Genomic DNA, 12,898 nt, shown 5'->3' with positions numbered 1-12,898 from the left:
AATCATATTGCCATAGCAGGTGTAGAACAACTAGCAACTTTAACTTCCCTCAGTTTTCTTGTCTGTAAAACTGACAAAGAGGTGGTGATAAGGCTTAAATTGACTAAAGTATGTAAAACACTTAGCACTGTGCGGGTATTATTTTCATTACTACTTCAAAGATCATTAAAATTTGTCAGACAATTACATTTATTTCTGGGCATAAAGGGTATATGTGACTATGATCCTGGATTCAAGAAACTTTTTTTTTTAAGGGGAGACTTAAGGAATTTGTCTTTTTTTTTTTTTTTTAGTTTATTTTGAGAAAGACAGAGAAAGCACCAGTTGGGGAGTGGGGAGGGACAGAGAGAGAGAGAGAGAGAGACAGACAGACAGACAGACTGAATCCCAAATAGGCTCCATGCTGCCAGCGCAAAGCCCAACACAGGGCTCCAACTCACGAAACTGTGGGATCATGACCTGGGACGAAACGAAGAGTTGGACTCTTAATCGACAGAGCCACCCAGGAGCCCCCTGGGTTCAAGAAACTCTCAAAATATCATTCTGATCTAATACTTGAACATTTTAAAATCTCTTTATGTCACTCATATTTATAGCCATAATCTAAGACGCCAAATTGTCCCAAGTTAAATTCTCACTCTGTAACATATGTTCAAGTATATCATATTAGGAAAAACATGAAGGAAAAGTGGGTAGAATAAAGGGAGGGAGAGGAGAAGGAAAAGAAAGGAAAGAGATACGTAAGGGGAAGAGGAAGGGAGAGGCTGAGGGAGAAAAGTAGGAAGAGGGGCAGGGAGGAACCCTCAACCTCACACTTTCCCCTAGCTACCGCCACCCTATCACACTTTCCCTTTAGAACCAAACTTCTTGTCTCCAAATGATTTGCTCCATTTTTTTTTCTTCCTCCCCCAACCCTCATGACTCCATTGGATCCATCATTTAAGATAATAATTTTCCTTTCAGTTACTATTAAGTTAAATGAACACTTCTTACTTGATCTTTCTTTAGTTCTCCAGAGCACTTGCTATCATGATCCTCCCTGTTTCTGAACTTCCTCCCTTGGCACCTGCGATACCACCATCTCCTATATTTCCTCTGAACAGTTTGACTATTTTGTTCTTGTTTCCTTTTCAGGCTCTTTCTCCATTCAATCTTTTTTTTTTTTAATTTTTTTTAATGTTTATTTTTGAGACAGAGACAGAGCATGAGTGGGGGAGAGGCAGAGAGAGGGGGAGACTTAGAATCCTTAGCAGGCTCCAGTCTCTGAGCTGTCAGCACAGCCCAACGCGGGGCTTGAACTCACAAACCATGAGATCATGACCTTAGCCGAAGTCAGTCGCTCAACCGACTGAGCCACCCAGGTGCCCCTCTCCATTCAATCTTAAGTTTCACTCTTCCCTACACCCTCTGATCTTCCCAACGTCCACATTATTATTACCGCTTTCAAAACCTATTATTTAGATAATGACCTACAAGCTAATAATATCTAAATTCATATGTCTCAGCACACACCACCTATAGCCCTCCAGTCCCATATACTTACCCAACTACCAGACAGTTCCATTTAGCTCTTAGTAGTATGTCACACTTACCCATCATCTTATAGAAACCTGCTTTGCTTCATGCTTTCCATCTTAGTTAACAGCACCTCAAAGAACTACTTGCCCAAGCCAGAAATGATACCATTAAGTGCCAACCTCACTCCAGTCACACTGTGCTACTAACAGTTCTAATTATGCCATACTGTTTGATACCTCTGTGACCTCACAATATACTACCTAAGTAAAAGCCACAGCTGTGGAGTCAAAAATGGATTCAAATTTGGGGCCCCTGGGTGGCTCAGTCAGTGAGGCATCTAACAATTGATTTCAGCTCAGGTCATAATCTCACGGTTCATGAGTTCAATCTTCGCATTGGGCTCTACACTGACAGCGCCAAACCTGCTTGGGATTCTCTCTCTCCCTCTCTCTCTGCCCCTACCCTACTCCTGTCCTCTCTCTCTCTCAAAATAAATAAACTTAAAAAAATAATAATAAATAAAAAATAAACGGAAATAACAAAATGGAATAAAAAAATAAATGGAATAAATAAAAAATAAATAAATTTAAACAGTAACAATTTACTCATTACACAGCCTTGGGCAAATTACATAAACCCATCTAAGTCATAATTTCTTCATCTGAAAATGGGGAAATAATATGTAGCTCAAAACAAAGCTATACAGTTTAAATTAGATGATGTATATAAATCACTTCATTGTACCGGATAGGTACATGGTAAATATTCAGTATATGGCAGTTGTCATTGAAATTATCATTTGTCAACATTCTAAACAAGATTATCCAGGATTCTTTTCACCTGCTCCATTACCACCCAACCATAATACAATTTAAATATCCCACTATCAACATATGACAGAATTTCTAAGAAATAATTTTAATCAAAACATTATATATAATCTATGGAATACATTTAAAGCAATGATTAGGAAAAAATCTAAGTATTGAACACTTTAATCAATTAAAAAAATTTAACGAATTAAATGCCTAGCTCACAAACTAAAATAGAAAGAAAATTCAAAAAGCATAATAAAGAAAATAAAGATAATACAGATACTGAAGTAGACTAAGAAAGTAAATCTTATTAACAAAATCCCCGAATTTATAAAAAAAAAAACAAACAAAACGGTAGTTAACTTATTCAAAATAAAAGAGAGAGGGGTGGGTGTCTAGGTGGCTCAGTCGGTTAAGCGCTGGACTTCAGCTCAGGTCACGATCTCAGTTTGTGAGTTCGAGCCCCACATCAGGCTTGCTGCTATCAGCGCAGAGCCCACTTTGGATCCTCTGTCTCCCTCTCTCTCTGCCCCATCCCGCTCTCTCTTGCATGCTCTCTTTCTCTCAAAAATAAACATTAAAAAAAATTTAAAAAAATAAAAGGGGGAAGGTACAAATATACAAATTAAATGACAAGGGGAAATAATTAAAGCAGAAGAATTTTTTTAATACTAAACTCCTCTGCAGGCTTCTAAGTAAATTAATTTGAAAACTTAAATAAAATGATCAATTCTCCACAAAAATGTAGCTTATAAAAGTTGTTCTGATTAGAGCTTGAAAAAAAAAAAACCACTTAAAAATAGATCAACTTGTTTTGGAAAAAAAATAAAGCTATCAGGCAACAACCCCACTGATAAAGCACTTCAAGAAAATTTCTATCCAAAATTCAAAAAATGAATAATCCTAATGCTCTAAAATTGTTACTGAATGTTGAAAATAAAGGAAAATGTCATTAGCGTTATGTAACATTAATGCAACATTGAAAGCTAAGCTTGATAAAGACAGTACAAAAAAAGAATAGAGATTTTTAGAGTATCACTTACAATGAGGTAAAGTTACAAGTAAAATATTAGTAAAAAGAATCCAATACCATATCGAGAAAATGATATGCAATGAACAAGTTAGATTCATTCAAGTAATGCAAGGCTGGTTCACTATTAAGGAATTCATTAACAAAATACTCCATATTAACAGATTTGAAGATAAAAATGACATGATTATTGTCAAGACTCTGAAAATGCTTCTGATAAAACTGAATACCCGTATCTGTTAAAAACACTCAAGAAAATAGGAACTGATGAACACTTTCTTAACATGATATAGACCTTAGTCCTAAAATCAGCATGTTAATTAATGGAAAAAAACCAAAGTTGTTTCCTAAATGAACAGGAACAAAACAAGGATGACTACTACCTCCACACCATGGAACATTCCTCTAAAGGGACAGGCCAATGCAGACAAAAGAGACAAATTAAACATAAGTATAAAAATAGGAAAAGGAAGAAAACTATTTCATGTTCCTACTAACTAAAACAATACACACATTCAATAAAGTAGCAGGATATAAACTTAAACAGAAATAGCAATCACCTGTAAAAACAATAACTATTTAGAGTATATAATGGTAAAGAATACTATCTTCCATAACAACAAAGAAGATAAAGTAGTTACAAATTTAACATGAAATCTGAGGAAAATTTTAAAACACTTCTGAAAGACTCAAAGGTAGACCTGAAAAAAGGAAAAGACCTCCTAGAACTGGATAGGGCAACTAAACATTACAAAGATGTCAATTCTCCCTTAGTTAATTAACAGTCCTAATATAATTCCAATAAAAGCATCAATGGGCTTTTTTATAAATGAGCTAGACAAATGGACATTAAAGGTCACATAGAAAAGTAAAAATGCAAAAATGGGCAGGAAAATACTAAACATGCAAAAGTGTAAGGAAGATACTACCCCCTCATTATAATATACCAAATAAAACTATACTAAAACATAGTACAGACCTTAAGACACACTGTATTTTAAATTATATTAACACATACGATAAACCCTTTATAAATAAAACAGTGTGTTGTTTTGGTGCTGCAATAAACAGACCAAAAGAATACACCAGAAAGTCCAGAAATAGACCCATGTATGTGTAAAACTTAGATACGTGATAAAAATGGCATTTCAAATCACTAAGGCAAAGATAGACAGTGCAGGGACAACTGATTAGCCATTGGGAAAAGATAAAATTAGACTCATACTTCACAGTATAGACAAAAAAGTAAACTCTAAGTTGATCAGAACTCCAAATACTTAAAAATTGAGACCATATAAGTATTAAGAGAAATATGAGTGAGTTCCTCTTTACCTTGCATGTACTAATGGGCTTTTTAACTAGAACTTAATTCCAGATACAATAAAAGAAAAAATTAACAAATGTGACTAGAGAATAAATATATAAAAACTTTGTAGGTATCAAAACTTAACTTCAATCAAATTTTTAAAAGCTAATAAACAAAAAGATGCATAATATGTATCACAGATAAGGAATAATATTTCTAATATATATTAAAAACACTTAAAACTTAAGAGGAAAAAAATTGGGAAAAAAACAGCCTATAGAATACTGGGCAAAAATGTGAACAGACAAGTCACCAAAAAGAAAATACACAAACAGTCCTTAAATACATGAAAAGATGCAGACGCTTGCACCTACTCATTTGTCATAAAAGAAACACAGGGAAGAGAATAAAGCCAAAAGTAATGAGACTGCTGGGTGCGAGACAGGTGATATGAAGTGGAAAAACAGAAGAAAGGGATGGTGGAAATACCTTGTGTATCAGTGTGCTTTTTTAATATGGTTCTGACTTTTGAAACCATGTTAATGTTTCACTAGTAAACATAGTAAAATAACACTAAAATCAACAAGCAGGGGAATAAAGGGATTGAATCCTAAAATAAAATACAAAGAGTAATAAATGAACCAAACCATATTTCAAATTAATAATCTTATCACACCACAAAGTGTGGGAGGGGGAGGGGTGGAGGTCAAGAACTAACCCAAATTAATTTGGGACATAGTATTTTGACTATATGTCCTCGGCATAAGAACAAAAACAATGCTAAATATTGAGAAGAGGAAGAAAAAATAAGAGATTGAGAAGGAAGGAAGAAAAAGAATAAAAATAAAGCAAAAATGGTAATATGTTAATATCTAAAGAAAATTGATGAAGGGTATACGGGAATCTTTTCTTCATTTCTTACTGCTTTTCTGTAAGTCAAAATAAAAACAGGAAAGAGCAAAAAGAGAAATTATACAATAGAAAATAAGAGATCTGAAGAATTGCTCATAAGGGCAAAAACTACCTAGTCTAAACAAAAGTCTTGCCTGTGCAGAACTGCTAAATAAAGACTTGATATCATGGAAAACAAGTATCGGAATACCCCCCAGCAATACTCTTCATAATAGCAAATAAGTGAGAACAGCCAAAATACCTACTGACAGTTGAACAGCTAAGTCAGCTGTGGCATAATCATACATTAGAGTTTTTACATCAGTGAACATAAGGAAACTATAGGTATATGCAACAACACGGAGGAGTCTTAGAAACATAAATTTGGGTGGAAAAATGTAAATCATAGGGAGTTTACACAGTATTGACCTATTTTTATAAGGCACATAAACAAACAAAACTCTTTAGAGATACACATACATATACAATAAACAATATATTTACAAAAGTAAGGAAAACATAACACAAAATTTAAGACAGCAGTTCCCTTTGGAGGAAGGCATAGGGAAAGGACAGAAGAGTACTAGAATTGGTAATATTCTAGTTCTTAAATTAAATGGCAGATTCATGAGTGTAATTTTCAAATATAACCCAGAAAAAAATAAGTACATATAGGGGCGCCTGGGTGGCGCAGTCGGTTAAGCGTCCGACTTCAGCCAGGTCACGATCTCGCAGCCCGTGAGTTCGAGCCCCGCGTCAGGCTCTGGGCTGATGGCTCGGAGCCTGGAGCCTGCTTCCAATTCTGTGTCTCCCTCTCTCTCTGCCCCTCCCCCGTTCATGCTCTGTCTCTCTCTGTCCCAAAAATAAATTAAAAAAAAAAAAAAAAAAAAAAAAACGTTGAAAAAAAAAAAATAAGTACATATACCTAAAAATTTAATTCTGAAGACTTCTTGTTTCAGTGCCCTTCCTGGTTGTAGTACCCTCATGAGCTATGCTATCCCACTGATCAAAACTTGCTCTGGGTAAGTAAGATAGGAAGAAACTCTAATTCAAACTAAAGATAAATAGGGATGAATTAGTTCACTCAAATAAATTATGCTTTTCTGAAAAGATGTCAAGAATCAGCAACAGACTAATAAACTTATGAAATAAGTTATTTCAATAAACTAATAAACTTTCAACTTATGAGGTATTAGTGGAAGTTTTAGGCATTTGTTTAACTGAATAATATGAATGTTTACTTAATATGTCATAATCCACATCCTACTTTAAAAATATAATGAGAAAACAAATGGGTAGTGCCATGGAAAGAGAACATATAAATGCATTACTCTCTAAGTGGAAACTAGATATGTTCAGTTAAGCCTCTAAGTTTTTCACTGTGCTATAATTCACACATTTTCCCTGCATTTTAGGCGACCATCCAATGACAGTAATTTACCCTAAAAAAAAGCCACATTGGTAAATACTGTCCATATACAGAGAGAGACCAAAATATTATTCAATAATAATGATGGGGGCACCTGGGTGCCTCAGTCGGTTAAGCATCCGACTTTGGCTTAGGTCATGATCTCATGGTTCGTGAGTTCAAGCCCCACATCAGGCTCTGACGGCTCAGAGTCTCGGCCTGCTTCAAATTCTGTGTCTCCCTCTCTCTCTGCCCCTCCCCCGCTCACAATGTGTGTCACTCTCTTTCTCTCAAAAATAAACATTAAAAAAATTTAATAATAATGATGGTACACATTTCATATGTCTGCTTAGAAAATTACAAATTCCAATATGTAAAATATAATTATCTTCTCACCTAGCCAAGAAAATACAGCTGTTAAAGTTTCAAACTGCTACAGTATTCTTTGGTCTATTAAAAAGTTGACTGGTGTCAGTCTTCATGTTAAAAATCTTTATAAGATCAAGTATAACCAGCAGCAACATCATCTACATAAAAACTCGGCCAAATTTTTTTAAGAAGTGAAAATATACAAAATCTTGTTTCTTTTGGGTATTTTGTTTGTTTGATTGCTTTTAAATCTTAAGCAAGAAAGAGTACAGACACAATTTGCTTCATTTCAAATGTGAAATCCTTGGTTTTCTAAGACAGAGAATACAAGGTCAGCATATACTCATTATAGCTATAAAGCTAATCAAAAGTGCAATGAATGGCACATCTTCATCTTTCACTTTGTAATGGTAATCAGCAAAGTCATCGGGCATATCATTTTTCATTAACAGACCTCTTCTAAAATACAAAAAAAGCCCACTACGTCAGAACACCGCATAAGCAAAGGAAGACCAAGTTTCCAAATAGTATGCAATTTTTTTCCAGTAATTCCGCCTGTGGTCAACTCTGTTTTGTTTACATAAGCATAATAACTCTTGTAAAATCTAAACAAGAAACAGGTGTAAATGCTCTCATGCACTCTTAACTGTGCCCAAAGAAATCTGTTGATCTCTGCTAATGGTTAATAATTCACAAAGAGAATGTGAACAAAATGGTAATCGTTTTTACAACTTTTAACTTAAAAAATAATTTTGGACTTTTTCATTCAGACATTCTATTTTTTTTAATTTTTTTAAGTTTATTTATTTTTGAGAGAGAGAAAGAGAGAGAGAGAGAGAGCACAAGCAGGGGCAGGGCAGAGAGAGAGGAAGACCCTGAATCTGAAGCAGGCTCCAGGCTCTGAGCTGTCAGCACAGAGCCCGATGCGGGGTTTGAACTCACAGACCACAAGATCATGACCTGAGATGCAGTCGACCGCCCAACTGACTGAACTACCCAGGCCAGGCACCCCCAGACATTCTTTCATCCAATCGAGGCTCCTCTTTTTCAGCACACTTTCACTTCACAGAGGCTGGTGATTACCTTACACAAACTGCCATCTCCCTGAAATCCTCTGATATCCTAATTTATTATCAGGTCTATGCATGAACCCATTCTTCGGGTTCAGAGCTCACTGCTGAGACTTTGAACTTCACTCATGTAAGGAAATCACTCAGTTACAGAAAACAAAAAAATATGCAAAAACTGAGGACTATCTAAATATAATAATAATAATATGAAGGTTTGTTAGTAAATATAAAATAAGTGGATAGGTTTTTTTATTTTAAGTGGCAGAAAACAGTGTTTAGAAAAGTGTTACTTATATCCAAGAAGGTTCCCTTCGAGAAATTCCCCTTGATTTACTATTTAATGGATGTCAAGATATTACCTAGGATATCTAGATTAGAGACTTAAGGAGAAATATATAATAGCTTTTAAAAGGCTAAGACACAAGAACACAAGGAATAGATTCAGTCACTTTCTTAATAAAAGAGGGATTACAAAATTCATGAAATTTCTACCAATATAGTTATTTTTAATTACTCTCCAGAGTATTCTGTAAATACAGGCTCCACCTCTCCTTGCCTCTTTGAGGAATAATGGCGTGTTCCTAAAAGCAGTTTGGCAACACCATACACTACAAATTATAATGAGAAGTTTTTTGAATTATGCACATGACTAAAAAATTATGTTTCAATTCGTAAAAGAGACATACAGAAACAGAGTCCTCAAAATCCATCACTAGAATGGTCAACACAAATTCATATCATATAATAAAGCTTTTTGAACAGGGAAATTAAAAAATAATCTACTTAAATCCCCACTACTTCTTCATTATCATAGTAGGAAGAAAATGCCATAGCAACCAAAAACAAACAAACAAACAAACAAACAAACTAATAAAATGCAGACAGTAGTATCTAATGACTCTAATAACTTTGAAAATTATAGGAGAAATATCTCAGAACCATAAATATATCTTTAAGCCAACTTACTATCTGAGATTTGTAATCTTTCAACTCTTGCTCACACAAAAGTGACCCAACATAGGCAAATTCTAAGCAATTTCCAAAGAGGAGGAAAAAACATGTATCACAACTTAAGTTAAAGCAGTATGTTAAACTGATTTGTTGAGGCAGTTTTTGACTTCCCAGTCTGTGGAAGCTGGGTCCTTACGAACTTCTTGTAGAAACCAAAAGCAAAGGCAAGCAAAAATAAACAAGTGAGACTATATTAAACTAAAAGCTTCTATACATCAAAAAAAAAAACATAAACAAAATGACAAAGCAACCTACCGAATGGGAGAAGTCATTTGTAAATCATATATCTGTTAAGGGGTAATATCCAAAAATTATCAAGAATTCATACAACTCAACAGCAAAAAAACAAACAATCCCGTTTTAAAATGGACAGAGTATCTAAATAGACATAGATTTTTCCAAAGGAAATATACAGATGCCCAAAAGGTAGATGAAAGGTACTCAACATTACTAATCACATGGAAAATGCAAATGAAAACCACAGTGACATATCACCCCACGCCTCGAAGGAACAGTAATACTAGAATAGCTATTACCAAAAAGACAAGAAATAAATACTGGCGAGATAAGTCATAGGAATGTCATGTACAGCATAGTGACTAAAGTTAATAATACTGAATTGCATATTTGAAAGTTGCTAAGAGATCTTAAAAAATATTCATGTGTAAAAAAAAGTAAGTAATCACATGTGAACGTCAACTAGAAGTATTGTAGTGATCATTTTGCAATATTCAGGCGTACCTCATTTTATTGAGTTCATGTTATTCCATTTTGCTGATACTGCATTTTTTACAAGTTTAAGGTTCATGGCCACACTGCATCAAGCAAGTCTATCAATGACATTTTTCCAACAGCATTTCCTCACTGCATGTCTCTGTGATACATTCTGGTAATTCTCAAAACGTTTAAACTTTGTCAATATTATATTTATGATGATCTGTGGTCACTGATCTTAATGTTAACTACTGTAATTGTTTTGGAGCATCACAAATCATGCCCATATAAGACAGCAAAGTTAATCAATAAACGTTGTCTGTTCTGCTTCACCAACCAGCCATTTTCTCATCCTTTTCCCTCTCCTCAGGCCTCCCTATTCCCTGAGACACAACAATACTGAAATCAGACTAATTAATAACCTCACAATGGCCTCTAAGCGTTCAAGTGAAAGGAACGGTTGTACATCTCTCACCTTAAATAGAAAGCTAAAAATGATTAAGCCTAGTTAGGAAAGCATGTCAAAAGCTGAGACAGGCTGAAAGCTAGGACTCTTGTACCAAATGATTAAACAATTTGTAAATGCAAAGGAAAATTTTCTTGACGGAAATTGTTACACCAGCAAACACACAAATGATAAGAAAGCAAAACATCCTTGTTGCCGAAATGGAAAAAGTTTTAGTGGTCTGGAAAGAAGATCAAACCAATCATAACATTCCCTTAAGCCAAAGCCTAATACAGAGCAAGGCCCTAACTATTCAATTCTATGAAGGATGAGAGAAGTGAAAAAGCTGCAGAAGAACAGTACGAAGCTAGCAGAGGTCGGTTCATGAGGTTTCAGGAAAGGAGCCATCTCTGTAAAATAAAAATGCAAGGTAAAGCAGCAAGTGTTGATGTAGAAGCTGCAACAAATTATCCAGAAGACTTGCTAAGATAATTAATCAAGGTGGTTACATCAAACAACAGATTTTCATTGTACACGCAACAGCATCTACTCTATTCTAAGAGGATGCCATCTAGGACTTTCATGGCTAGAGAGAAGTCCATGCCAGGCTTCAAAGCTTCAAAGGACAGGCTGATTCTCTTTGTTAGTGGCTAATCCAACTGGTAACTTTAAGTTAAAACCAATGCCCAGTTAGCATTCCAAAAACCCTAGGGCCTTAAGAATTATGCTAAATCTACTCTCCTATATTCTATCAATGGAACAACAAAGCTTGGATGACAGCACATCTGTCTACAACATGGTTTACTAAATATTTAGAACCCCCTGTTAAGACCTACACTCAGAAAAAAAGATTCATTTCAAAATATTACTGCTAACTGACAATGTACCTAGTCACCCAAGAGCTCTGATAGACGTGTAAATTGAGATTCATGCTGTATTCATGCCTGCCAACAACATCCATTCTGCAGCCCATGGATCAAGGAATAATTTTGACTTTCAAGTCTTATTATTTAAGAAATACATTGTATAAGGCTACAGCTGCTGTAAGCAGTGGTTCCTCTGATGGATCTGGGCAAAGTTAATTGAAAACCTTCTGGAAATGATTCACCATTCTAGTTGTCATTAACATACTTGTAATTCATGGACAGAGATCAAAATATCAATATGAACAGGAGTTTGGGAGAAATGGATTATAACCTTCATGGATGACTTTGAGGGGTTAAATATTTCAGTGGAGGAAGTAATTGCAGGTGTGCTGGAAATAGGAAGAGAGCTAGAATTAGAAGTGGAGCCTGAAGATGTGACTGCATTTGTGCAATCTCATGACAAAACTGTAACAGATGAGGAGTTGCTTCTTACTGATGAGCACAGAAAGTGTTGTGTTTTTTTTTTTTTAACATTTATTTATTTTTGAGACAGAGAGAGACAGAGCATGAACGGGGAAGGGGCAGAGAGAGAGGGAGACACAGAATCGGAAACAGGCTCCAGGCTCTGAGCCATCAGCCCAGAGCCCGATGTGGGGCTCAAACTCCCGGACCGTGAGATCGTGACCTGAGCTGAAGTCGGACGCTTAACCGACTGAGCCACCCAGGCACCCCAGAAAGTGTTTTTTTGAGATGGAATTTACTCCTGGTGAAATGCTGTGTAGGTTGTTGAAATGATAAGAAGGATTTAACACATTACATCAATTTAGCTGATAAAGCTGTGGAAGGGTTTGAGAGGACTGACTCTAATTCTGAAAAAAGTTCTGTGGGTAAAACGCTATCAAATGGCATCATATGCTACAAAGAATTCGTTCACGAAATGACGAGTCAATAGATGTAGCAAACTTTTTTACTATCTTAAGAAATTGCCACAGCCATCCCAACCTGCAGCAAAAACCACCCTGATCAATCATCAGCCATGAACACTGAGGCAAAACCTTCCCTACCAGCAAAAAGGTTACATATGGCTAGCTGAAAGCTCACATGATAGTTAGCATTTTTTAGCAATAAAGATTTTTCAGTTGGGGCACCCGAGTGGCTCAGTTGGTTAAGCATCCTACTCCTGATTTCAGCTCACGTCATGATCTCACGGTTAGTGAGACCGAGCCCCGCATGGAAGTTGGGGGGAGGCTGTCAGCTTCAAGCCTGCTTGGGGCCCTCTCTCCTTCTCTGTCCCTCCCTTGCTCCTGCACACATTCTCACACTCTCTCTCAAGATAAATAAATAAACATTAAAAAAAGATTTTTAATTAAAGTATGTACTTTTTTAAAGACATAAGGTTATTGCACACTTAACAGAGATAAAGTATAATATAAACATAAGTTTTATATGCACTGG

General features: G+C 35.5%; 1 protein-coding gene across 24 annotated transcripts in view; it reads right to left on the bottom strand.

Moving 5' to 3' along the window:
* Positions 1-12,898, bottom strand: part of CCDC91 (coiled-coil domain containing 91) — a 350,689-nt gene that overhangs the window by 225,636 nt on the left and 112,155 nt on the right. The window contains exon 1 of one of the 24 annotated variants that reach the window (XM_060658041.3): positions 1,544-1,729. The exons of 22 other annotated variants lie outside the window; for them this stretch is intronic. In XM_060658041.3, the coding sequence (XP_060514024.3) occupies positions 1,544-1,599 (56 nt within the window). In that variant the 5' untranslated portion in view covers positions 1,600-1,729. Of the gene's footprint in view, positions 1-1,543; positions 1,730-12,898 lie in introns of those variants that run through there. One more of the 24 variants, XM_060658061.3, reaches the window with a different exon arrangement.

Source organism: Panthera onca, chromosome B4 (assembly GCF_046562875.1).
Source record: "Panthera onca isolate mPanOnc1 chromosome B4, mPanOnc1 haplotype 2, whole genome shotgun sequence".
NCBI classification, from domain to species: Eukaryota; Metazoa; Chordata; class Mammalia; order Carnivora; family Felidae; genus Panthera; species Panthera onca.
The sequence above is the reverse complement of the archived record's forward strand: the minus strand, read 5'-3'. Positions and strand labels throughout refer to the sequence as shown.